This window comes from Oryctolagus cuniculus, chromosome 20, assembly GCF_051225735.1.
Source record: "Oryctolagus cuniculus isolate XC-2025 breed Fujian yellow rabbit chromosome 20, ASM5122573v1, whole genome shotgun sequence".
Lineage (NCBI taxonomy): Eukaryota > Metazoa > Chordata > Mammalia > Lagomorpha > Leporidae > Oryctolagus > Oryctolagus cuniculus.
This window is the reverse complement of record NC_142886.1, coordinates 21400428-21426937: the sequence shown is the minus strand read 5'-3', so window position 1 is coordinate 21426937 and position 26510 is coordinate 21400428. Positions and strand designations below refer to the sequence as shown.

Sequence of the window (26510 nt, the reverse complement as noted above, 5' to 3'; positions counted from 1 at the left end):
CTGCAGAGGTTTCTCCAAAAGATCAAAGTCAACATCACCAATAACAGGTGAAATTAACTTCATGTAATTCTTGACAATATACACTGCGAAGAATTTATTCCTTTTAGAGTATTCCTACCTAAAAATGCATGTAATCAAAAAGAACCATCGGACAAACTCAAATTAAGGGACAGTCTACAAAATACAGGGCCTGTACCATCAACATTTCAGTATCTTGGAAGACACATAGTGAGGATTGCTCCAGATTAAAGGTGACATAAGATGCCAATTGCATGACCAGGGGAGTTTTGTATTGCCAGCTGAAATAATGGGCAAACACCTAAATAAGATCCATAGATTAGAAATGGGCAATGCATCAGTGGTCTTCTTTTTGGTAATTATATTCAACTAATGTAAACGAACACCTCTGTTTCTAGGAAACATATACTAAGATATTGAGAAGTAAAGGGTCCTGTCTGCGGGAAAATAGGAAAAAATGAAAAAGAAAAAGATCATATGCTAGAAAGGGATTACAAAATATAGCAAAATGTTAACATAGGGAATCCACGTGAACACTATCAGGATTTTTTTGTGCTTTCCTTGCAACTTATCTTTAATATTACATCAAAATAAAAGTTAAAAGCAATGCTTCCACATATCATTACACTTCAAAACCATCTTATAAAAGAATAAACAGTCGAAATGCCTCCTTGTTATGTTTTGCTCATCTATTCTATTAATTATTCAAGTGTATGAGTAAGAAAATAATAATTTGGGACATGCTCAATCTGATTTGCCCCAAATGGTAGGGTTAGAAATGTGCCAGGGGATTCCAATTCAATCCCATCAAGGTGGCATGTATCAATGCCATCCCACTAGTCAAAGTGATCAGTTTCGGTTCACTATTGATCATAATGATAGGATTATGATCATAATGATAGGATTAAGAGTCAAAGGGATCACATAAACAAGGCTAGTGTCTGCTAATACTAACTGAGAGAATTAAAAAGGAGAGAATGATCCAACATGGGAAGTGGGATACACAGCAGACTCACAGAATGGCAGATGTCCTACTAAACAGCACTCTGGCCTCAGAATCAGCCCTTAAGGCATTCGGATCTGGCTGAAGAGCCCGTGAGAGTACTTCAGGCATGGAAAGCCAAGACACTCTGGCAAAATATTAAAAAAAAAAAAAAAAAAACAACTAAATGAAAGATCTCTGCGAGTGAGATCCCAGTGGAAAGAACGGATCATCAAAGAAGGAGTTACCTTTCTCTGAAGGGAGGAGATAACTTCTACTTTGACTATGACCTTATCTAAGTAAGATCAGAGTTGGCGAACTCAAAAGGCGTCCATAGCCTTGGCAACTCATGACAAGAGCCTAGCGTGATTACTGACACCATAAACAAGAGTGCCAATTTGTTAAGTCAACAACAGGAGTCACTGTGCACTTACTCCCCATGTAGGATCACTGTCCTTAATGTGTTGCACAATGTGAATTAATGCTATAACTAGTATTCAAACAGTACTTTACACTTTGTGTTTCTGTGTGGGTGCAAACCATTGAAATCTTTACTTAATATATACTAAATTGATCTTCTGTATATAAAGATAATTGAAAATGAATCTTGATGTGAATGCAATGGGAGAGGGAGTGGGAGATGGGAGGGTTGCGGGTGGGAGGGAAGTTATGGGGCAGAAAAAGCCACTGTAATACAAAAGCTGTACTTTGGAAATTTGTATTTATTAAATAAAAGTTAAAAAAAAAGAAAATAATAATTAAATAGTAATTACATTCACGAAAGAAAGTATCACCACGAAATATTTCTTGGAGGTTATTTTTGTGCTACTTTAAAGAGACTACCCGTTGGTCTTTCTATGAAATAAATACTCAAATTACCTTAAAACTGGATCATACTTCACAATAAATAGGACTAGGAAGATAATATTTTTGTCTAAAGTCATACAGTAATTAACAAAGTTTGCATCTCATTGCTTAGTCCAAAGTCTTAACACCAGACTGATACATTATTCTTTATTCTTGCTCCTAATGATTACCAAAACAAAATAATATGAAGTTTTTGTCACTTTAAAATTTTACTTTTCAATATTCAAAATCTATTAAGTGTAAATAATCAGGTAATCACCAGTGTATGTGCACCATGTTTCCCTCACTGATATTTTCCTGAAACAGACTATCAAAGAATGAACTGCTATGTGCATTTGCCATTAAGACTTAAGACACCACAATCAGCATCATTTCTTTCAGACTAATCAATCATCTATATAGCACATCAAATCTTAGATGAGAAAATAACATAAATCTTAATTCAGTTTGACACATGCTCAAAAAAATGTACCAAGGTCCTTTGATGAACATTAAGGAACTACAAGTTACAGCCGTATGAAGAATGACTTACATGTCTGGGAGAAGAAGAATCCGGCTGAACGCTCTAATAATGAGACAAAAGGGACAGATTATACTCCTGAGGAACTGGCAATATTGCTTCTTTCAAAATTCCTGAAATGACTCCAACTAATTATTCCACAATCAAGAAGTGATCTACATTAACTCTGCCTCAAAGATGAAACAACAGCTCTGGAGACTATTATCACTGTGAACTTAAAAACATCTCAAATCTTTATCTTTTTGTAATCTATAAATCTACAATTTACATTTGGCTTAATGTCACTGAAATGACATGTGGTAGACAGATCCAGTTCACTGCATGGCCTGGTATTCCATACATGTATAATTCAGGTAGAGTTCTTCCTCATAGGATGTTACATTACATTCACTCAGGACAGGCACAGTGACACAGGTTAGCTTATTTTTATATGCTATATGGCTTTTTTTTTTTTTTTTTCAGAATCCTAGTTCTCCACATAAATTCCAAGATTACTAAAAAAGTCGAAGGTATTTGCATTTTCACATCAAATTAATACAGAATGTTCAGCTGTGAACTTCCCAAACGTTCAAAAGCCAGCACACAATTACTTCCCAAATCATGATCTTTCTCCCAATTTCCAGTTCACATCCAACGGTATGGCAAACAATTTTACTAGAATGGTCTATCACCACCCTGTAATTCTACAGTGGGCCAAGGTCAACAGATTGGCATTTGGCCCTTGGCTGGATTTGAAACCAGGTCATCAATAAACTCTTTCAACTTCAACATCTATTCTCTGAAAGTTCTTATTCCTGCCTTTCGTATTTCTGTTTTTGAAATTACTATTCTCCTGGTCAACTAGTCTCAAAACTCTCACTTTTAGGTTTTTTCCATATTTAACCATATTAAAATGGAGGCAGTGGACAAAATTAATGGACAAGGGACATTGAGGCCAGGGAGTACATTAAATTGGTGTGAGGCAATGAAAGGATAGATAAAGGTGGCTGCACTGAAGGTCAGAAGAAACACCAATAACCTTAATAATAGAATCACCCAATTTAATCAAAGGGATTTCGTTCTGTGTGTGTGTGTGCGTGCGTGTGTGTGGGTTTTTTTTTTTTTTTTTTTTTTTTTTTTTTTTTACAGGCAGAGTTAGACAGTGAGAGAGAGAGAGACAGAGAGAAAGGTCTTCCTTCCATTGGTTCACCCCTCAAAAGGCCACCACGCCGATCCGAAGCCAGGAGCCAAGTGCCTCCTCCTGGTCTCCCTTGCGGGTGCAGGGCCCAAGGACTTTGGCCATCCTCCACTGCACTCCTGGGCCACAGCAGAGGGCTGGCCTGGAAGAGGGGCAACCGGGACAGAATCCGGCGCCCCGACCAGGACTAGAACCCGGTGTGCCGGCGCCGCTAGGCGGAGGATTAGCCTAGTGAGCCGCGGCGCCGGCCAATATTTAGGATTTTAAAATGTATTTAAGAGACAGACAGACAGCATGCTCCCATCCACGGGTTCACTCTCCAACGGTCCACAGCCTGCAGGAACTGGGCCAGGCTGAAGCTGGGAGCCAGGATCACCTTTTCGGTCTTCCATATAAACTGGCAGGGACTCAGTTACTTGACTGTCACTGTCTGCAGTAACAGGAAGCTGCATTCAGAAGCCTGAGCCAGGTATCATGTCCTGGCACTACACTGTGGGACACAGATGACTTAACTGTGAAGTTAAACACCCACTGAAATGTTTGTTATCTTTCAGTGATGAATAACAAGGAGACAACAACTGCCCTATTCAATGTCCCAACGAACATATATACTAGTTTTGACATTCCTGTAGCTAGCAAGGACACAAAAAATGAGACTGGGAAAGTTAATGCCGATAAATTAAAAAGAAGGGCAGGTACTTGGTATGGCAGCTAAGACACTGCTGGGGATGCCTGCATCCCACATTGAAGTGCCCGGGTTACAGTTTCAGCTTTTCTGATTCCAGCTCCCTGCTACTACGCACCTTGGGAGGCAGCAGGGATGGTTCTAGTATTTCAGTATTTCAGGTTCTAGTATTTCAGTGGGCATTTGAGGAGTGAACAAGAAGGTGGAAGATCTTTGCTTCCCTCTCTCTGTATTTCGAATAAGTAAATAAAAATTTAAAAAATAAGAAAAAACTTCAAGAACAGAGGTTCTTATTTTAGCAAATACACAAACATGGCTAGTGCTGTAGCAGGTAAAGCCACTGCTTGCAGTGTGGCATCCCATATGGGTGCTGGTTCGAGACCCGGCTGCTCCACTTCTGATCCAGCTCTCTGCTATGGCCTGGGAAAGCAGAAGATGGCCCAAGTGCTTGGGCTCCTGCACCTGCGTGGAAAAAAGCTCCTGGATCCTAGCTTCGGACAGGCTCAGCTCCGGCCATTGTGGCCATTTGGGGAGTGAACCAGCAGATGGAAGACCTCTCTCGCTTTCTCTTGCTTGCTTTCTCTCTCTCTCTCCTCTACCTCTGTAACCCCCACCTTTCAAACAAATAAATAAATCTTTAAAGAAAAAACAAATACACAAACATTTCCTTTTAATACAAAGAAGTTTCTAGGAAGCTTTACTTGCATACAATTATGTTATAAGTTTTATCCTCCTTTTGCTCTCTACAGAAATCTCAAGTAAACATCCATATAATCTCAGGAAAAATAAATGTAAAGATTATCTTACTACAATTCAGTCAATAGTATAAAACCTTCTGCCTTTAACACAAACATTATTCCACTGCAGGAAAAGAAGAGACGTTGATACCTTCAGGAGCGAGTACTGACAGCTGGCTATTACCAGGCAGAACTGGAAGACCCAGATATCTCTGAAGAAGCCTTGTATGAGAAGAATAGATCCCAAAAAAGCCACAAGAATAGCCAGAATAACAGCTAACACATTTTCCAGGATCTCACGATTTCTGTAGACAGAAAAGCTTGTAAGTAAGGTTTGTATCATAAATATTTAAGAAACTAACCAGACTGAAAAAGAGAAGACATCAATACAAACTTCCTAATACGTTTGCTGAGGTACCATTTTGGTGCTAGGTTTGGAGAGGATTTAGATCATACTGAAAAAGAAATTAGTTTCCTGTGGACACAACACAAATTGTTATGTACAAATAAAGCATGTCATAGCGAACTGTGGAGTTCCCATTTTATACATAAACATACTGTAGTATTAATTCCTATTTAAAAACCCTTTTTTAATATCTGCATTTCTGTCAAATTTGATGCAAAAGAGCTCATCAATTTGGGTGGCAAATAAACAATATATACAAAAAAACAAATTTAAAAAATAAAATCTAAAAAAAGTTCCTATGAAATCCAAATGTTACTCTATATGAGGAAAGTCTATAGCCAATTTTTGATATAAAGTGGTTTTATTTTTCTTCTCTCTCAGTCATCTGAAATAATTCAAAACCTCACCACAGAATTACTTAAGTACAAATTCTCACAAATTTGAGGATGAAGGCAGAGTCAAAGGTCATCAATTTCGCCTCCATTAAAGTTGCTGGGACAACTGTATGCTTTATTAGACTGACACTGCACAAGAAACAGTATACTGCCCAAGATACAAACTAAAGCAATAAAGGTGACTTCTATGTCCCACCAAAAAATTAAGACTAATCATTACTTCTTGGTGAAATGTTCACAAAATGTTAAGCAAATATGTGCTAAAAGTCATTATTTTAAATATTAAGTGACAGGGAAAATGCTCAGCACTTCTGCTACTCAAAGAAAAGCAGAATACAAAAACCAAGTATACAGGAGGATATTAGTTCTATTATTTAGAAATAAACACTTACAGATCAACAGAGACAACAAGCCAAAAATGGCTTTACTAAAAATTATCTGTGGCCAGATTATCGTTTGCCTATTTCTGTCCTGAAAACTTCCTACATATTAGTATTGTCTACAATGGGTAAGGAATTACCTTTATCACTCACTTTATGAATTGAATGCCATTTTGTAATCGCTTAAAATAAATTTCATAAACATCTCTATACTATTTAACAGTTCTACCAGATCAAAAATGTTCAACAGTGTTTTTAATTCAATAAACTACTAGTACTTCCATGTGACCTTAGGAGGTAGTTATGTAATTCCATATCTGCCAATCAAATGACCTCTTTTGTATAGTGCTGCATAGCACTTGCCTTGTAATGCAACAGATGCTTCCTCAGGCTTTTGCTTAATTTTGAATATTGAGAATCCAGTTCATCAAGTTGTGCTCCTTCTTTTTTTTTTTTTTTTTTTTTTTGACAGGCAGAGTGAACAGTGAGAGAGAGAGACACAGAGAAAGGTCTTCCTTTTGCCGTTGGTTCACCCTCCAATGGCCACCACGACTGGTGCGCTGTGGCCGGCGCACCGCGCTGATCCGAAGGCAGGAGCCAGGTATTTATCCTGGTTTCCCATGGGGTGCAGGGCCCAAGTACTTGGGCCATCCTCCACTGCACTCCCTGGCCACAGCAGAGAGGTGGCCTGGAAGAGGGGCAACCGGGACAGAATCCGGTGCCCCGACCGGGACTAGAACCTGGTGTGCCGGTGCCGCTAGGTGGAGGATAGCCTAGTGAGCCGCGGCGCCGGCCTCAAGTTGTTCTTTTAATACTCTTATTTTGGGCATCACAGCTAAGAAACATTGCCTAACACAAGTTCACAAAATTTCCTCATTTATCTCTTTCCCCTAGAAGTTTCACTGTTTTAGGTATCACATTTATGCCTATCATCAATTTTGAATTAATTTTTCTAATAAAATACACAAAGGATAAAAGTCCCTTACTTTTGTGTACTTTCTGCATGTGGAAATTCAATCATTCCAGCACCTTCTGCTGAACAAGTTATCCTTTCCCATCTCATTGATCTGGACATTATTGTGATACCTTCTGGACCTGCAGTGCTCTTTGTTGGAAGGTTGATAACCACAATTTTTTATTAATTTATATTTTTCAAGAAATTTGTCCATTTCATCTGCCCATTTGTCAAATTTACTTGCATATAGATATTCATAATATTCTCTTATTTTTAATATCTGCAGAATCTGTAGTGAGAATCATATCTTACTTTCTTGGTGCCTGTGGTTTGTTGGTCGGTTTTGGTTTTTTCTGATCTAACTGGCTTAAGATTTATCAATTTAATTGCTGATGTTAAAGAATGAGCCTTGGGGGTCAGCGCGGTGCTGTCGTGGGTAAAGCTCCTGCCTGCAGTGCCAACAACACACATGAGCGCCGGTTCGAGTCCTGGCTGCTCCACTCCTTTTTTTTTTAAGATTTATTTTATTTGAAAGAGTTACAACAGAAAGACAGAGGGAGAGAGAGAGAGAGAAAAGGAGAGAGAGAGAGAGATCTTCCACCCACTGATTCCTTCCCCAAATGGCTACAACAGCCAGAGCTGGGCCGATCCAAAGCCAGGAGCCAGGAGCTTCTTCCAGGTCTCCCACACAAGTGCAGGGGCCCAAGTACTCAGGCTACCTTCTACTGCTTTCCCAGGCCATAACAGAAAGTTGGATCAGAAATAGAGCAGCCAGGACTTGAACCAACGCCCATATTTGATGCCAGCACTGCTGGCAGCGCCTTTACCTGCTATGCCACAGTGCTGGCCCCTGCTCCACTTCTCATCCAGCTTGGGCCCCTGCACCTGCATGAGACCTGGAAGAAGCTCAGGCTCCTGGCTTTGGATCGGCCCAGCTCCAGCTATTGTGGCCATTTGGAGTGTCAATCAGCAGAAGGAAAACCTCTCTCTCTCTCTCTCTCTCTCTCTCTCTGCCTCTGTGTAACTCTGCCTTTCAAATAAATAAATAAATCTTTGGGAAAAAAAAAAAAGATGAGCTTTTAGTACTCTAGATTTTCATAACTTTTTCTGCATCTTTGCAGAATTCTGGTTTTTTTTAATTATTATTATTTTCTTTCTTCTGATGCTTGAGCCAAATGTGCCAAATGTGTTCCCTTTCTTCTAGTTTCCTGGTAGAAGTTAAAGTCACTGATTTGAGATCTTTCCTTTAGGTATGGAGTGCAATAAATTTTCCCAAGTATTGCAAATAATGGCATCCTAGAAATTCAGATACATTGTGTTTTCATTTTCACTTGGTTCGAAATGCTTTCTAATTTGCCCATTTGATTACTTCTCTAACCCATGAATTATTTAGAAGTGTTATTTAGTTTCCAAATATTTGGGAATTTTCCAAGGCTCTTGAATTCCACTGCAGTCAGAGAACATATTATGTATGATCTGAATCCTTTAAAAAATTTATTTTTAAAGATTTATTTATTTATTTGAAAATCAAGAGCTGCAGACAGGGGCTGGTTATGTTGCGTAGTAAGTTAAGCATCGATCTGTGCACAGGCATCCCACGTGGGTGCTGGTTTGAGTCCTAGTTGCTCCACGTCTCATCTAGCTCTCTGCTATGGCCTGGGAAAACACTAGAAGATGGCCCAAGTGCTTGTCCCCCTGCACCTGCATGGGAGACCCAGAAGAAGCTCTTGGCTCCTGGCTTTGGATTGGCTGAGGTCTGGCTGTTGTGGCCATTTGGGGAATGAACCAGCAGATGAAGACATCTCTCCCTCTCTCTGTAACTCTGCCTCTCAAGTAAATGTAAAAATTAATAATAAATTAAGAGTTGGAAACAGAGAGTAAGAGAGAGAATTCTGCCATCTGCTGGTTCACTCTCCAAAAGGCTGCAATGGCAGGGCTGGGCCAGGTTGAAGCCAGAAGCCAAGGGCCACATTGGTGGCGGGGCCCAAGCACTTGAGCCATCTTCTGCTGCTTTTCCCAGGCCATCAAAGGAGCTGAATCAGATGTGAACAATCTGGGACACAAACTGGCATCCAAATGGGATGCTGGTGTCACAGTAGGTGGCTTTAGCCACTATGCCAGCCCCTGATCTTTGTATTATGACACATAATATGATCTGTCTTGGTAAATGTTCCACAGCACTTTAAAGAACATGTATGGGTGGAGTGATTCATAAAGGTCAGTCAACACAGGCTGGTTGATAGTACTGCTCAAATCTATTATATATTCACTGATTTTCTATGCACTTCTTACGTGAAATATTAAAAGAGGGGTGTTGAAATTAGCATTAACTATGGGTTTCTTATTTCTCCTATTTCTTTTTCTTTCTTTCTTTCTTTCTTTCTTTCTTTCTTTCTTTCTTTCTTTCTTTCTTTCTTTCTTTCTTTTTTTTTTTTTTCCACAGGCAGAGTGGACAGTGAGAGAGACAGAGAGAAAGGTCTTCCTTTGTGATTGGTTCACCCTCCAATGGCCACCGCAGCCAGCGCGCTGCAGCGGGCACACCACGCTGATCGGATGGCAGGAGCCAGGTACTTATCCTGGTCTCCCATGGGGTGCAGGGCCCAAGTACTCGGGCCATCCTCCACTGCACTCTCTGGCCACAGTAGAGAGCTGGCCTGGAAGAGGGGCAACCGAGACAGAATCCGGCGCTCCTACCGGGACTAGAACCCGGGGTGCCGGCACCACTAGGCGGAGGATTAGCCTATTGAGCTGTGGCACCAGCCTCTCCTATTTCTACCAGCTTCTGATTTATGTATTTTGAGGTTGTTTTGGGTGTAGGAATATTTAGGATTAGTAAATCCTACATATTTATTAATGTGAAATCATTATCAAAGTTCTTTATCCTTGGCAAGAGTTTCCTCTGAATTCTACTTTGTCTGATATTAACACAGCCATGCCAGCATTACTTTCCTGTTGTTATGTTGTTATCTTTTCCCTTTTAACCCATTTCTGTTTTAATATTTAAAGTGCATTCTTATAGGCAGCATACAGTTGAGCTTTGCTTTTTTTGGTCCAATTTGAAAATTTCAGACTTTTCCCAATTCTATCATTTGTTACTTCTTTCATATTTTATTTCTTTTCTCTTTATGTTTTCTGTATTATTATAATTTAAATTTTTCATTTTACTCGAAAGGCAGAGATACATCCATGGGGGAAGAGAAAGATTTTCCATCCACTGGTTACTCCCCAAATGCTTGCAGCAGCTATGGCTGGGACAGGCCAAAACCAGAACACCAGAACTCCATTCACATCTCCCACACAGGTGACAGGGACCCAAGTCCTTGAGCTATCATCTGCTGTCTCCCAGGCTGCATCCAACGCTGGATAGGAAGCAGAGGAGCTGGCACTCAAACAATGCACTCTGATATGGGATATGGGTACCCTTAGTGGCATCTTAACCACTACAGCCAATATCTACCCTTAGAGTTAATTTTTGTTACTTCACTGTATCTCCTTTTTTGACATAGTAGCTATAATTCTTTCCTTTGTTATTTTAGTGGCTGCTTTAGGGTTTATAATACACATTTTATGATAGGCTACCTTCAAGTGATAATATACTACTTCATATACTGTGCAAGTATAAGCAATGTTATATTGTTGTTGGCACTGTGGGGTAGCAGGCTAAGCCTCTACCTGCAATGCCAACATCCCATATGGGCACTGGTTAGAGACCTGGCTGTTCCACTTCTGATCTAGCTCCCTGCTAATGTGCCTGGGAAAGCAGCAGATGATGGTCCAAAAGTGCTTGGGCTCCCCTGTATCCGTGTGGGAGACATGGAGGAAGCTCCTGGCTTCGGACTCTCCCAGCCCCGGCCGTTGAGGCCATTAAGGAAATGAACCAGCAGATAGAAAATAACTTTCTCTGTGTCTCTCCTCTCTCCTCCTCTTACTGCAACTCTGCCTTTCAAATAAACTAAACTAAAAAACAACAACGACAACAACAACAACAACAACAAAAAACTAATTTTATACTTTTATTTCTCCTTTCTGCATTTTATGCTATTATACTGTCATATATAGACCAAAGAATAAACTGATATTAATTTTGTCTAAACAATTATCTTTAAAGAGATTTAATTCCTGAGGTCAGTGCTGTGGCATAGTGGGTAAAGCCGCCGCCTGCAAATGCTGGCATCCCATATGGGCACCGGTTCAAGTCCTGGCTGCTCCACTTCTGATCCAGCTCTATGCTATGGCCTGGGGAAGCAGTAGAAGATGGCCCAATCCCTTGGGCCCCTGTACCCCTGTGGGAGACCTGGAAGAAGCTCCTGGCTCCTGGCTTTGGATCAGCACAGCTCTGGCCACTGCGGGCCAGTTGGGGAATGAACCAGTGGATGGAAGATCTCTCTCTACCTCTCCTTCTCTCTCTGTGTAACTCTTTCATGTAAAAATAAATAAATCCTAAAGAGAGAGAGAGAGATTTAATTCCTAAGGAAAAAATCATGGTGTCTACTCATATGGTTACTTTTAAGATTCCAGTGATGCTTGTTTCTTTGGGTAGGTCCATATTTCCCTCTAATATCATCCTTCTACTGCCACAAAGACATTCTTCAACTCTGCTTGAGAAATTCTTCTCTTTTTTCCAAGTTTAGAAAATGTCTATTTCACCTTGGTTTTGAGCAGGGTATAAAGTACCCAGTTATAGTACTAAGTTGACAGTACTTAAAAGATGGGCCTCCACTATCTTCATATTTGATTATTTCCAATGCCACTGATGTCTTTGTTAATCTTGTTCCTCCATACAAAGAATGTCTTCTTTTTTCCTCTTGTAGCTTTTAAGATCTATCACTTCTTTGAATAATCATGTGCCTTTATGTAGTTTGCTTTGCTTTTCTTGTGATTGGGGTTCACTGAGCTTCTTCAATGTCTAGAAGTTTTCATCAAACTGAGAAAGGTTTCCACTATTTCTTCAAAATGTTTTCCTTCTTCTCTTGAAGTTGGCCCACAGCTTACTCTCATTTTGATTTTATGCTCTTTTCATGGGGGGGTGGGATGGAGTGGTAAGAAAATTCTTTATTTCATTTGGAACAGTTTCTATTGCTGTGCCTTCAAATTCACTGATCTTTTCTTCTACCATTAATCCCACCCAGTGTAGTTTTTATTTAAGACTGTTATATTCAACTCTTATAACCCTTTAAAAAATTATTTAGGAGCCAGCACTATGGTATACTTGGCTAAGACTAACCTGTGGTGTCAGCATCCCATAAGGGTGCCCCGTTCCTGTCTCGGCTACTCCTCTTCCGATCCAGCTCCCTGCTATGACCTGGGAAAGCAGTAGAGGATGGCCCAAGAGCTTGGGTCCCTGCATGGACCCACACTGGAAACCCACCAGAAGCTCCTGGTTCCTGGCTTCAGATCAGCCCAGCTTCGGCTAAGGTGGGAGTGAACCAGCAGATGGAAAACCTTTCTCTCTGTCTCTCCCTCTCGCTGTCGTAACTCTGCCTCTCAAATAAATAAATAAAATCTTAAAAAATTTTATTTATATTTCATGTATTTCATATACACAGATGTAAGAGTATAATGATACTTTACACCCTATCTGGGACTTCTTTTGTCTATTTTCCATGTCTCTACTTTTTTTTTTTTTTTTTAAGATTTATTTCTTTATTTGAAAGGCAGAGTTACAGAGAGAGAAGGGGCAGAGAGAGACAGGTCTTCCCTCCGCTAGTTCCCTCCACATTTGGCTGCAACGGCCAGAGCTGTACCGATCTGAAGCCAGAAGCCAGGAGCGTCTTCCAGGTCTCCCATGCAGGTGCAGAGGCCCACAGACTTGGACCACCTTTCACTGCTCTCCCAGGCCATAGCAGAGAGCTGGATCAGAAATGGGAGAAGCGAGACACAAACTGGCCCCCTGTGGGATGCCGGCACTGCAGGCAAGGCTTTACCCACTACACCACAGCGCCGGTCCCGTCTCTCTTAACAAACTGAGTACAGATATGACTGTTGCAGTTTTGTTTTGGTTTTTTGTTGTTGTTGTTCCAGTGTTCTTGTCTGCTAATTCTAACATCGGGTGCCAGTTACAGGTTGGTCTCGATTTATTTTCCTCCTCATTACAGGTCACTTTTTCTCACTTCTTTGCATACCTGATTATCTTTGATTAGATGACAAATGTGAATCTTAACTTTGTGAGTGATGTTTCTAGATTCCTGTCAAGCTTCTTGAGCTTTGTTGTGCTATTTAGAAACAGTTTCATCCCTCTGGGTCTTACTTTTGATGACTTGTTAGGTAGGTTTGAGGCAGAGCACATGCTAGGGCTAATTCTTCCCTATGGTTCAGGTAAGAGTTCCCTCAATGTTCTGCACAGTGCACCATATGACATGGAGTGAGAATGGCTTCACTCTGGCTGGTGGAAACACGCACTGCTTGAGTACCAGGAACTACTCTCGTCATGTGAGCCCCCACTCGGCCTCCCAGATTCCTGCCTGAGATGAACTGACCAGTGCTCTGCTGAGCAGCAAAGGGCACTTGCTGCAGACCTCTGAGGTCCTCTCTGAGCACTGGTCTCTTTCTGTCTGATCCGTCCTGGCCGCCTCAGTCTCCCTGCTGTCTCGCCTCCAGCTCTTCAGGGAGCCCCTGGGACTACCTCTAGTACCCCTCTCTGTTCTGCAGCCTAAGAACACTTAGGCTTAAGGTATTTCGCTGGGACAAAGGTAGGGCTCACACCACCTGCTTCCCATCTCTCAGGGTCACTGTCCTGTGTTGTCATATCTTTAATGTCTGGAAAAAAAACACTGTTTCATATATTTTGTCTGGCTTGGCTTGTTTTGAATCAAAGAGTAAATCCAGTCCTGCTACTCCAAGCTGACCAAAAGAGCCATTGGCTACCAGGTTTGTAACATACTGGTATGTTTAACATTAAGACAGTACTGTTAACAGATACTAGTTCCCTCTGATAACTTTTATACTTGGAATCATACTACCTATAGCCTAAAGTCAACAATATCTCATATTCTCTGGCCTTTAAGTTCTAGTGCTGTGAGTTTTATTGCTAATAAAAAGGATTTCATTGTACAAACATATTATAACAAAGCTTTTAATGGATTTAAGAGAGTCAATATTTGAAAGCCTCATTACCTTACTTTTTATCTTAAGAGGACTAAAACAGAAACATTTTCCAACATGATCATCAGGTAAAAATCTCAATGGAGAATTAGGCATACTTCACTTAAAAATAAAATCTGCACATATCTTTAGGATCATACTATATTCTCACCTATCAAACAAGGCCAAAAGTGTGAGTCTGTCAAAGTTAATGCCAATCCACAGTTGGGGCAAGATCCAAAAGCGGTAATAGTGTTTAACCTTTTGGGCAGCCTCTTCTGTTGGGCCATAAGTGGCTGCTAAGTCAGGGCTTAGATCAATGTCCTGTTGCTCCAATAAATCTGTATCGATGGTCAACAGTCTATTCAATCGAATCTGTGGGAGAGAGAGCTAAAAGAAAGTCAGCATTGAAAGGCTTCAAGTATTTAATCAAATCATGATTCAAGAACGCCAACTCGCTTGCAGATTATCTAAGCCCCTTAATTCTCTACTGTAGTCCACTTTGAAAATTTTACGATTAGAAACTACAAAAGATGGTAATACCAAGGAAACAAAGCAAACTAGCCAACAGACTTCTTGAAAGGTCTTGTTATGAAGCATATTTGAAACCTAAGGACTTTATGACTGCATTGCTAGTGAATCCATTAAAATCACTGTCAGTGAAGACTTAGTGGCTTCCCCTGGCACATTTCTAGTCTTTTCTCAGCTATGAATCTCACTGTTAGGTTCAGAGCTGAGTCTTCAACTCTTATTTACTCCTTTGTCATTTATCGCCATTGTCACTGTTTTCAAATCTTGCCCTCCTCCCACGTTTTTTCTGTTTTTGCAGGCTGTTCACCTGAGGATACACAGGAAATTATTGCATTGTTTTAGCTTTAACTTATCCATTCACCATCACTTTTCCTTTCTTCTGAAAGCAACAAGACTGGATCTGGTGTGAGCATTTGGTCTATGGGCTAAGACACCTGCATCCCATATCAGAGTACCTGGATTCAAGTCCCAGCTCCAGCTCCTGACGCGTGTCATGCTAATGCAGATCCTAGGAGGCAGCAGGAAATGGCTCAAGTAAATGGGTTCCTGCCACCTACTGGCGAGACCTAGACTGAGTTCCCAGCTCCTGGCTGTGTCGTGGCCCAGTCCCAGCCATTGCAAGCATTTGGGGAGTGAATCAGCAGACAGAAGGTCTCTGCCTCTCACATTAAAAAAAGAAAAAAGAAAAAAGGTTCACTCTATCTGGCACAACTCTGGGCAGCATTTTACTAGTTGAAGGCTCCCATGCCATATAAATGTGAAAATTATAAATATAATAATCATCCCATTTTTGCTTTCCTATGGAGTTTCTAGGAATACATGTAGCAAATAAAAGGGGGAGAATCTCTGCTTCTAAAACATTTAATGTGATGCGGCTGATGTTGCAGGGGAAGCCACTGCCTGTGATGCTGGCATCCCATATGGATGCTAGTTTAAGTCCCGGCTGCTCCATTTCCAATCCAATCCCTGCTAATGACCTGGGAAAGCAGAAGACAAAGACCCAACTATCTGGGCCCCTGCTACCCTCATAGGAGATCCAGATGAAGATCTTGGCTCCTGTCTTTGGCATGACCCACACCTGGCCATTGTGGCCATCTGGGGAATGAACCAGCAGATCAAGATCTCTCTGTCTGTCTCCCTCTCTCCCTCTCTCTCCATGACTCTTTAAAAAAAAAAAAAAAAGCAAATCTTCAATTAAATAAACAAAACACTCAATGTGGGTAGAGTCAAGAAAATTTGCTTCTCATGTATAATATATCCATTTCTACCTGCAAGCATTGACAAATATGACCCAGAACGCTTTTCTTCTTATGGTCTACATCAGGGCTTCTCAATCTTGACATTACAGACTTTCTGCATTAGATAATTCTTTGTTAAGGGGGCTAGGATCCCCACTGTAGGAAGTTTAATAGCATCCCTGGCTCTTATACATTACACATCAGTAGCATGCCTCCAGTTGCCACACGCATTAGTTTCCAGATTATCGTCAAACATCCACAGGTTGAGAACCACTGTTTTTTGCCAGTTCCCAACTGTAATCTTAAAATCATACTCATAACTCATCTGCATTTGGTGCAGTGGTAAAGATGCCACTTGGAACACCTGCATCCTGTATCAAAGGGACTGGGTTCAAATCCTAGCCCTGCTCCTCAGTCCAGCTTCCTGATCACGTGCACCCTGGGAGGCAGCAGCTGATGGCTGAAGTAGCTGAGTCCCTGCCACACACAGGAAAGACCTAGACTGAGCTTTGGCTCTGGGCTTCGGCTTGACCCAGCTCTAGCTGTTGCAGGCATTTTGAAAATGAACCAGTAGATGGAAAAACTATTTGTTCCTGACTTTAAAATACATTTTTAAAAGTATTTTAACTCAATAACTCATCTTTAGGAAGTCACTAAAAATTAATCCCTTTAAGCACTACATTCGACAACATGTATCTGTATGTTTTCTCATAATGATTTTTTATATTTTGTCCTTTTCAGCTTGAATATATACACCTTGGTAACAAAAAGCAGCTTGCATTCTATTTTAAATCTCCACTGTATTTCACATAGTTTAATTTTTACACACATGTACATAATTTCTTGCATATATTAAGTGATTACATACACACATAATTTTTATACATATATAATTTCTTTACATACATGTCGTCACTCAGTTTCTTCTCACACACAAGTTATGAATAGCTAATAGTCAACAGTTAACTACATCAAAATAAAGTTACAATGAGGCTGAAAATGGGCTCAACGAACAAATGACACAACCAGTCTCAGGTTGTGAGACTGATGAGTAAATGGATCTTTATCTCCCCCTCAAAATGTATAAACATGGCTAATTAAACTTTGTTTCCTTTCCAAGCACTTGCAAGAAGAGATCCACTGAAGGATGGCAAAGGTGATTTTGCCAGTTTGCAACAAAACTGTCATTTGGTAACTTTACTGATTTTACTGATTTTTCTACGTATCTATAGACATTTCAGATTTAATCTGGAAATATATCATGGTATAAAGATAAAGAAAAACCTACCACATCATGTGGATAAAATCGAACTGAGGTAGAACTGGATACGTGAGAATCCGTGTCACTAAAATAAAACAAGAATGGGGTTAGGGAGTAAACAGTTTGTCATGTAGTAGAAAGAGAAACAAATCCTTTAACAGTGTGATGATATTTACACTTTTCCATGTAAACTTCAAAATGCAAAATAACATTTCCCCCAAGTTGTGAATAAAGAGCATACCCTGGGGGTTGTGGGGTCTGCATTCAAACCTCTTCAACTGAACGACACCTTGGACAAGTTACCTGGTGTCTCCTATACCTGTTTCTTCGTCAGTCACTTCAGATAATAAAAACACTCAGCACAAGGCTCTTGTGAAAGTGTTTAAGTGACTAAAGACACAATAAACCTAAGCTAATATGGCAGCCTAGAACACAATTCAGTTTTCACATTTCAGTAAGCTCTGGATTTCAAAACTTCAGGGTTTATCACAGTTTTATGTGAGGAATTGTTCTCCTCTCAAATTAACACAGTAGCTAAGTTTTTCCATTTCTCCATCCCCTGTTTCCACCATTACAGATTCAGGTAACTCCAATTTAAAAGTTGATTGATAGGTGAATTCTGAAACTGGGCTAAAGGAGCCTAGAGAGAATAATTCCTTCTATGTTCTATCTCTTCAGCAAGCTGAGCTGAATAATCGCAAGATCCTACTGCCTTAAATGGATCCTCAAACTTGAAAAATAAGTAAACCACCCATAGAAGTGACCCATTATTAAAGTGAAGTCCTAAAACAACAATCAAAACTACCAATAATGGATTCCAAAGCAGGAATTTGAATACATGAACAAGACTAAAATTTTAGAAAAAATAATTTTAACACATTCTAAAACTGTACTTATGTTACACGATAAAGATTTCTAATTTATTTGCTTTTCTCCTAATTTCCTTATATTTTACAAATTTCCTCCTAAGAGGTGGAGAGAAAAGAAGTAAAATGTAACATATGACACACATTTTAAGAAATTCCAAAAACAAACAAAAAAAGTAAACAAAAAAATTATTCATTAAAGATAATTAAAAATGTAACTAAAATCAAAGCTGGGTATTTAAAAAGTTACTCGAAAGAACCCTTAATAAAGAAGTAAATTATTAAAATTATATTAAAGAAGAAGTAATTGATGAGTTTGAACTTTGTTATGTGACGATTTTTCTGATAGGCTTTATTCCATCCTATAATATAGGGAGAGCACGAAATTTATAATCAAATTTGTAATTGTGGGATATCATATCATATCATATCCTACTATAATACCTACAGGAAGTTTAAATTTAATATTTTTAAACATACAAAATAACTTTCACTTATATAATAATGCTTACATTTTTCACAGCATAAAATTCTACCTAAATTCTTCAGAAAAAAATGTACTATGGTAAGTTATTAAGTCTAATTAAGTTGATATAGATATGTTTTCCAAGTACTCTTTATATCTGACATGGTAATTAGAGTTAATAACAATGTCACATGTAACTGAAAGTCACTGAGAGTAGATTTTAAACTTTCTCACTATCAAAAAAACCCAAAATTATGTCAGGAAATACAGGTATTAGTTAACTTGATTTAGGCATTCTACAATGGATACAGTATTTCAAGACAGAGAGTTTTATACCATACGTGTAGATGATTTGTATTTTTCAATTAGAAAAATAAAAAAATAATTTTTATATCTCCAGGCTTAAGAACTTTAAACATGACAAATATATACAGGTACACACACACACTCCTTATGTGATTTCACACATACCATATATTAGATGCTCTTCTTGCTGCTGGTTCAAAATTCACAAGGGACATATCACAGCCACCAGTCTCATAGAGCGTAGAAGAGAACTTACCTAGCAAATAAATGATTGTTTAAAAAGCCATCAGAACAGTCAGAAGTTTTCCTTCACAATACACTAGATTTCATAACTTTTTACATTTTAAGAAAATATACTATATTCTTCTCTACAATATTTTATAACAATAATAGTAAGCATGTAAGTCAGCCCCAAGTGAAAAGAAAAGGAATGCTAGACAGTAGGGCTAAATGATCCACATATCCAAAGTCAAGGATTACAGTCTGTGTTCTCCCATCAGCACATCCTCAATTCAGGTCATCACCTGAATGAATTCAATGTTACTAAAACCAACCCAACCATTAACTCGCAGGGGTGTGAGTGGCCCTTTGCAAAGTTCCCTGCTTTGAGACAGCTCAAATTGCAAGACAACAAAAATGGACGATGGCCTTCGGAGTTTGTTTGTTTATTTAAGAAGAAATGAAAAGTGCCAAACTAGACCTAAGGAAGTTCAATGAACTGAATAAGCTATAGTAATGTTGGCAATAAATTATAGTATTTAATGAACATTACAAGTTGTATGATTCTACCATAGAGCTTTATGAAAAATTTATAAACAGCAATAGCTATAGCCAAATATCTCTACAAAACTAACAGAAGATTTAGAAATTATATTGGTTGCAGAAGAATACAGATCAAAAGAAAAAAGAACTCTCTTAAAATGAATTTTACAACATGCAATGATTTCTGATAATGGGATTTTAAATGCATTCTTCACCTTGAGGATATACGGTAGTCACATAAATGGGAGGAAATGCAAGTAAAATTACTATGAATTTCCAGGAGGGCAATAAGATGAGGTATAGAACTCTGCAATTATCTGGGTCTGGTCTAGACTGCTTTCTGAGTATTTACGAGGGTTATGTTTCATTAGATGGAAGTACTGCGGTTATAAAGATGAGGAAATCTTAAAGGGCAATTTCAATCTAAAAGATTATTTCTATCTAAAACTCAGATTAGTCCACGACTACGATGTGAAAAGTATGCAATGTGGATTTTAAAATTTAAGTGAATACTTGAAAAACTGACAAAAGGAGCCCTAAGTACACTAATGTTGCTAAGGGTTTACAAAAACATTACTTCATTCTTTAAAAAGACCGGAACCCAAAAAAAAATAATAAATAGACAAGATTGTTTGAGTACTTTGCAAAATTTTATTACTTTATTGTGTGGCCTTTTTTTTTTTTTTTTTGGTCAGAATAATACATTCCTGAGATAAAATTAGGAACAAAGCATTCTGTGAAATATGCATTTTGTTCGCTGTACTTTTTCAAGGGAAAGTTATTCTGCGTGTGTATTAATTTTTTCTCCCTTTCAGCTGTCATTCATTCTTAGCACCTCTATAACAGAAACCTGATTAGTGAATGAAAATGCCATGATACCAGCTGCCAACTGTCTGCTCCTTAGAAGTATCACTGAATGTTCTTTTGAAGTGGCTGCAAAAATTGCTAATGAAAAGATTAAATAAAAATACTAAATTGATATTCAAAATTTATTTTCATAAGGTCATTTTTTCTGCTCTGCTCCTTCCTCACTGGCTTGCTATCATTAATATAAGTAGGAAAAAACACCTGATCAGAATCATCAATTACGCAATGCAGAAGAATTAGTAAGCATCAGTTTATTAAGGGTATTTAAGCTTCCCATGAGATTTTTAGTATTATGAATTCCATTTTTGGTATATTAAGAGTATTTGTATGCAACTAAAACCAGCTAAAGATACTGTGTTCATAATTTTCACTTGGAATAGTGAAAGAATATTGTCACTACATTGCCATGTATAAGATGCCTAGTCTTATGTATAAATGTCTAGTATTATACTGTAATTGAAATAATAGCATTTTAAATACAGATAAACTTTAACAAAAACAAAGAATGCAAAAAAAAAAAACTTTTCTAGAGAGAGAGGTAGAAACATCTGGTGGTTTTATTACCATCTAAGTATTCAAGACTGAATTCTTCTAACAAACCAATGCCTAACAATGACTAACAAGTAACAAAATTCAGGAAACTGAAGGGAAGCACAGAACATGTCTAAGAAAAGGGAGGCTGTGATTGTTAACAAATGTAGATGACTTCAGCAGGGCTTTATTCTTTCCCTTAAGGAACTTTTGCCTGCATACTAACTTTAGGAACAAGTTTGGGTTCTTAAAAATATATAGGACACTTGTCAGAACAAATTCACACTATATAAAAAGGCTCCATTGTATATTCCCAACTTAACCACAAAAGAACAATTCTGGGCCTCTCTGGTATCTTTTGGGTTTGGCAACTGACAGAACTTCAGAAGTACCAAATTGTATTCAGAAGATAAACATACCAGAAAAACAATTACACTAAAAAATATATAGCTTAAAGTTTCAAAGAAAAACCTGGTAACATTTTGATGTAGCATTATGATAATCTACTAAAGGCAGTTTAAAAAATAACCAAAACAGAAGTTAAGTATATATTGCTATTAGTTTACACAGATTAAGAATACTTTAGGGACAGATATTGGCCTAGAAGTTACACTGCTGCTTGGCATACCCACGTCCCAAATCAGAATCCCAGGTTTCAAGTCCTGGCTCCACTCCAGATTTCAGATTCCTGCTAATATACTCAAAGGTACCCGGGTCTCTGCCACTCATGTGGGAAACCCAGACTGAGTACTGGACTTCTAGTTCTGTTTGGCGCAGCCCAGTGCTGCAGGCATTTCCACAGTGAATCAGCCCATGGGAGCTCTATTTCTCTCTCACATAACAAACATACACACATACATACATAAATTTCAAAAAAAAGAATATCTTAAATTTATAAGTTTTCTTGGCATACATAGCAATTTCACACATCTGAGATTAAAACCAGAATCATTTTTAAACTTTAGATTTAAACAAAATGTAAAATTATTAGTGATCCTATTTTAGCATTATTCTGCATTAAGAAATGTAATGACAACTTTAATTATTATTTCTAATTACTACAAACTGAGAAGAAAGTAGGATATCAAATAAATGTCCTTCTCTAGTTTATAATCAAAACATGATTCAACTCCCAGGTCATAATTAATTATATTGAATAGAATGGTCCTGTTATGATTTAAGGGGATAAACAGAAAACAAGATTGGAAGCCAAATTGCAGTCTTGCAAAGATGATACTGGCCATGAGATAGCATTGCTAAAGACAAAAAAAAAAGTGCTGAAGCACTTGGCATTTCTCAGTTTTGAATATTAAATATGATAATCTATAGAAATGAAATCTGTTAATTATACCAAATCATTTTTTCAAAGTGGGAGAATTTTAAAGGAACAACCATGAGTCAATAATACATGATGAGCAGTAGGAATTCCGATGAATAAAATTGGATAGTAATTTAAAGAACATAAAGACCACCAGCTAGTGACTTAAAGACCATAAAACATTGTGTCTGAAGCCATGAATGGTGCAGCACATTCTAAATGAGCATTTGCAAAATGCTGATTACAGACATGAGAAAGCAGTGGGATTCTGTAAGTTGTCCTATCAATATAAATCCTCACCAAACAACATAAAGCACATTTTAAGAATAGCATTCAAAGAAACTTCCATTATGTTCCTGATGTCACCCATTTTTCTAAAGTTACCTACAGATCTAGGAAGGAGGTGATCACTAGAAGGATAAATCATCTACAGGTCTTTTTCTAATCCTCTACTAGGTATGAGCAACAAAAGGAGGCCTCTTAAGTGTCTTGGACAATCATTTTTCCCTGACGTCCAAAACCCATCAGTTCATTCTGTGTCCTCTGGGCCCAAGTCTCACATGTATCTTAATTTACTTCTCATTTTTTCTACTGTTAATCTTAAGTCTACAAGAGTAAAGAGAGAGAGAGATACATGGATGATAAATTTACAAAGCAGTTTTTAGAAGACTGCTGGAGGACCATGTACATTTTTATGACTAAGTACTTAAACATCAAGTACAACAAGGAACTGTTTTTGAAGTTGATGAGTCTTGTGTTCAAAATGTTATCCCAATGAATACATTATGCTTCCAAGAGAGAGGCCTCTGAGATCAGTTCTAATTTCTTGGATCACTCCCAATTACTACTCAGTGGCAACCCTGAGTATCTGAAGTAAAATCGTGAATTTTCAGGAGTGACTCACTACACTACCACTTACAGGTTAATGGACTTGTTTCTCCCTAGATCAGGAGTCTGCACACTTTTTCTGTGAAGGGCTAGATAATAAATATTTTATGCTTTGTGTACCAGATAGATACATCTTTATAGCAATGGTTCAAGTTTGCCAATCTATTGTGAAAACAGCCACAGACGATGCATGAAACAAACACAGACTGATTTACTTTAAGTACAAAAACAGCCATCAAATTGGACTTAGCCTACACATAATACTCTGCCATCCTCTGAGCTAAATCAAGAACCTCAGGCTTCTAAAATCTCTTTAGTTATTGTGCCACAATGGAAATCAAAATACTGTGCAGCTTGTAATATTGTTTCTTTTTTTCAATTTACTTGAGAGGCAAAGAGACAGCAGGAGAGAGCACTCTTTCCCAACACCATCTGTTGGTTCACTCCCCAAATGTCCCCAACAGCCAGGGGGACTAGAGCTAGCAATTCAATTCCAGGTCTCTCTCCCACATGGGTGGCAAGGACCCAGCCACTTGAGCCATCCTTGCTGCCTTCCAAGGTTGTGCATCAGCAGGAAGCTGGAGGTGGGTATTGAACTCAGGCATTCTGATGCGGAACACAGGCATCGTGACCACTAGGTCTATGGCCTAGTGCAATGTGCAATAGTGCAGAGCTTTTTGAAACAGAAGCAAGAAAAGGGCAGATATGAGAAGAAAAACGCTGGCTTTGATGAGCTTTAGGGAACAGCTGAGTCAATACAGATATCTCACTGCCTAGCAACAATAAGAGAGATCTACATAGATCTACTTGAATGGCCATCTTATTCTCTAATTCCGACTTAATACAACATGCCTTAATTCACTGTTAAGACTCCACTCCCAGGGCCAGCACTGTGGCATAGTGAGTAAAGCCGCTGCCTGCAGTGCTGGCATCCCATATGGGTGACTGGTTCAAGTCCTGGCTGCTTCACTTCTTGGTGTTATTTTTTTTTTTTAAGTTTTATTTACTTACTTGAAAGGCAGAATTACAGAGAGGCAGAGGCAAAGAAAGGTCTTCCATCTGTTGGTTCACTCCCCAAATGGCTGCAATAGCTGGAGCCACACTGATCCAAAGCCAGGAGCCAGGAGCTTCTTCGGGGTCTCCCATGTAGGTGCAGGGGCCCAACAACTTGGCCTGTTCTCTGCTGCTTTCCCAGGCACATTAGCATGGAGCTAGATTGGAAGTGGAGCAACCAGGACTCCAATCGGAAGTGGAGTAACCGAGACTCGAACTGGAGCCCATATGGGATACTGGCACTGCAGACGGGGGCTTTAACCCATTGCCTCACAGCACCAGCCCCTGTTCTACTTCCAATCCAGCTCTCTGCTATGGCCTGGGAAAGCAGTAGAGGATGGCCCAAGTCCTTGGGCCCCTGCGACTGCATGAGGGACCTGGAAGAGGCTCTTGGCTCCTGATCAGCCCAGCTCCAGCTGTTGTGGCCTTTGAGGAGTGAACCAGCAGATGGAAGACCTCTCTATCTCTCTGCCTCTCTCTAATTTTGCCTTTCAAATAAATAAATAAATCTTTTTAAAAAATAAAAGATTCTTCTCCTGTGCCTTAATCCTTAGATCAGCTGAACTTTCCAAAACTGAATATACAAATTCATAACCTACTATCACCTCAACATTTGCTCACATTTTATTTCAAAAGGCCATGTCTTATTTCATAAAATAATCTGTACCAATGGGATTTAAATCATCAAGACTGGTCATGTAAACAAAATAACAAGCTGCAGAATAGGAGAAAACGTTTATAAATTGTATCTGACAAATGAATTGTATCTAAAATACCACAAGAAGTCTTAAACCTCAGTAGTAAAATGAACCTCCCAACTTCAAAAATGAGTAAAATATGTGGATATATTTCAGATGAATGCCAATAAAAGCCTCCAAAGATGTGCATCCTCCTTTGTTATAAGATAAATATAAATTTAAACCATGGTGAGGGGGTCAGTGCAGTGGCTCAGTGGGTTAACACCCTGGCCTGAAGCGCCAGCATCCCAAATGGGTGCTGGTTCGAAACCCAGCTGCTCCACTTCCAATCCAGCTCTCTGCTATGGCCTGGGAAAGCAGTAGAAGATGACCCAAGTCCTTGGGCCCCTGCACCATGTGGGAGACCTGGAAGAAGCTCCTGGCTCTTGGCTTTGAATTGGCGAAGCTCCGGTCATTGCGGCCAATTGGGGAGTGAACCATCGGATGGAAGACCGCTCTCTCTGCCTCTCCTCTCTCTCTGTGTAACTCTGACTTTCAAATAAATAAATAAATCTTTAAAAAAAAAAAAAAAAAAACCATGGTGAGATGCCATTATATGCACCCAAGTATATAAAAGTCAAGGATAACAAGTGTTGGCAAGGACATGACAAACAAGAACTTGTTGGTGGCAATATGAAATCATTTTCACACTAAAAAAAAGTTTTAGAAATTTTACTTACAATATCCAACGTGGAAATAATACAAATGCCCATCAACTAATGAGTGCACAGACAACATACCTGGTGAGCATACTCAGCAATAAGGAGCAAACTAATACACACAACATGATGAATCTCAAAAGCATGCTATAGGAAAAACTAAACACAAAAGGCCACAAACTACATGACTGCATTTAAGTCAACTTCTAGAAAAGGGAAGACCTTAATGGCAACAAGCAGATGACTGGATGGCCATGGCCAGAAGCAGAGGAGGAATGGATTGCAAAAGGCACAACAGATCTTTGGAAAGTGATGGAAATGTTCCGTGTCTTGATTTTCATAATTCACAGGTGTACTCATCTGTTAAAACACACCGAACTGTAAAAGTTAAATGGATGCATTATTGTACCTAATTACAGCTCCATAAAATTGATGGGGGAAAAAAACAATGGGAAAAAAAAATACTGAGTAAGAAATGAGTAGATGGGTAAACATGGGACAGCATGTACTCAGTGAAAGTCCCACAAGGAAGCAACCAAGATTTTGGAGATCCTGTTTTATGTCTACATGCTTCATTAGAATACTATTGCTCATCAGAAGTTTCCAAAGCAGTATACGCTGCCAAAGACAGAAGAAAGACCTGCGGCACCTACCCTCTGCTATTTATAACAACACTTTCCCTTCACTGAGTTTCAGCTGAGCAGTCATAGCCCCACCTCTCTTGCAGTTACAAGGCACCACGTGACTAGGAACAGGCCAATGGGAGGTGAGAGAACATGACAGGCTCATTTTCCAAGTCACAGTCTGAAAGATAAAGAATGGATT

General features: G+C 39.0%; 2 protein-coding genes across 13 annotated transcripts in view; one reads left to right on the top strand and one right to left on the bottom strand.

The window, feature by feature from the left end:
- The window catches only part of LOC108175596 (uncharacterized), a 157956-nt gene extending 152444 nt beyond the window's left edge, over window positions 1-5512 (top strand). Inside the window, exon 8 of the mRNA XM_089322230.1 lies at window positions 5117-5512. The gene's annotated coding sequence lies outside the window, so the exon portion shown is untranslated. The remainder of the gene's footprint in view (window positions 1-5116) is intronic.
- The window catches only part of PCNX1 (pecanex 1), a 188854-nt gene that overhangs the window by 70313 nt on the left and 92031 nt on the right, over window positions 1-26510 (bottom strand). For 7 of the 12 annotated variants that reach the window (XR_007911684.3, XR_016226549.1, XM_051826049.3 and 4 more), the window contains 5 exons: window positions 19036-19126; window positions 17260-17317; window positions 14375-14592; window positions 5138-5291; window positions 2400-2432 (listed from right to left, as the gene is read on the bottom strand). Coding sequence is in view for 10 of the 12 variants with exons in the window: in XM_051826049.3 (XP_051682009.2) it covers window positions 2400-2432; window positions 5138-5291; window positions 14375-14592; window positions 17260-17317; window positions 19036-19126 (554 nt within the window). In the remaining 2 variants the exon portion in view is untranslated. The remainder of the gene's footprint in view (window positions 1-2399; window positions 2433-5137; window positions 5292-14374; window positions 14593-17259; window positions 17318-19035; window positions 19127-26510) is intronic. The other 5 variants (XM_051826051.3, XM_070065174.2, XM_051826056.3 and 2 more) reach the window with 2 other exon arrangements.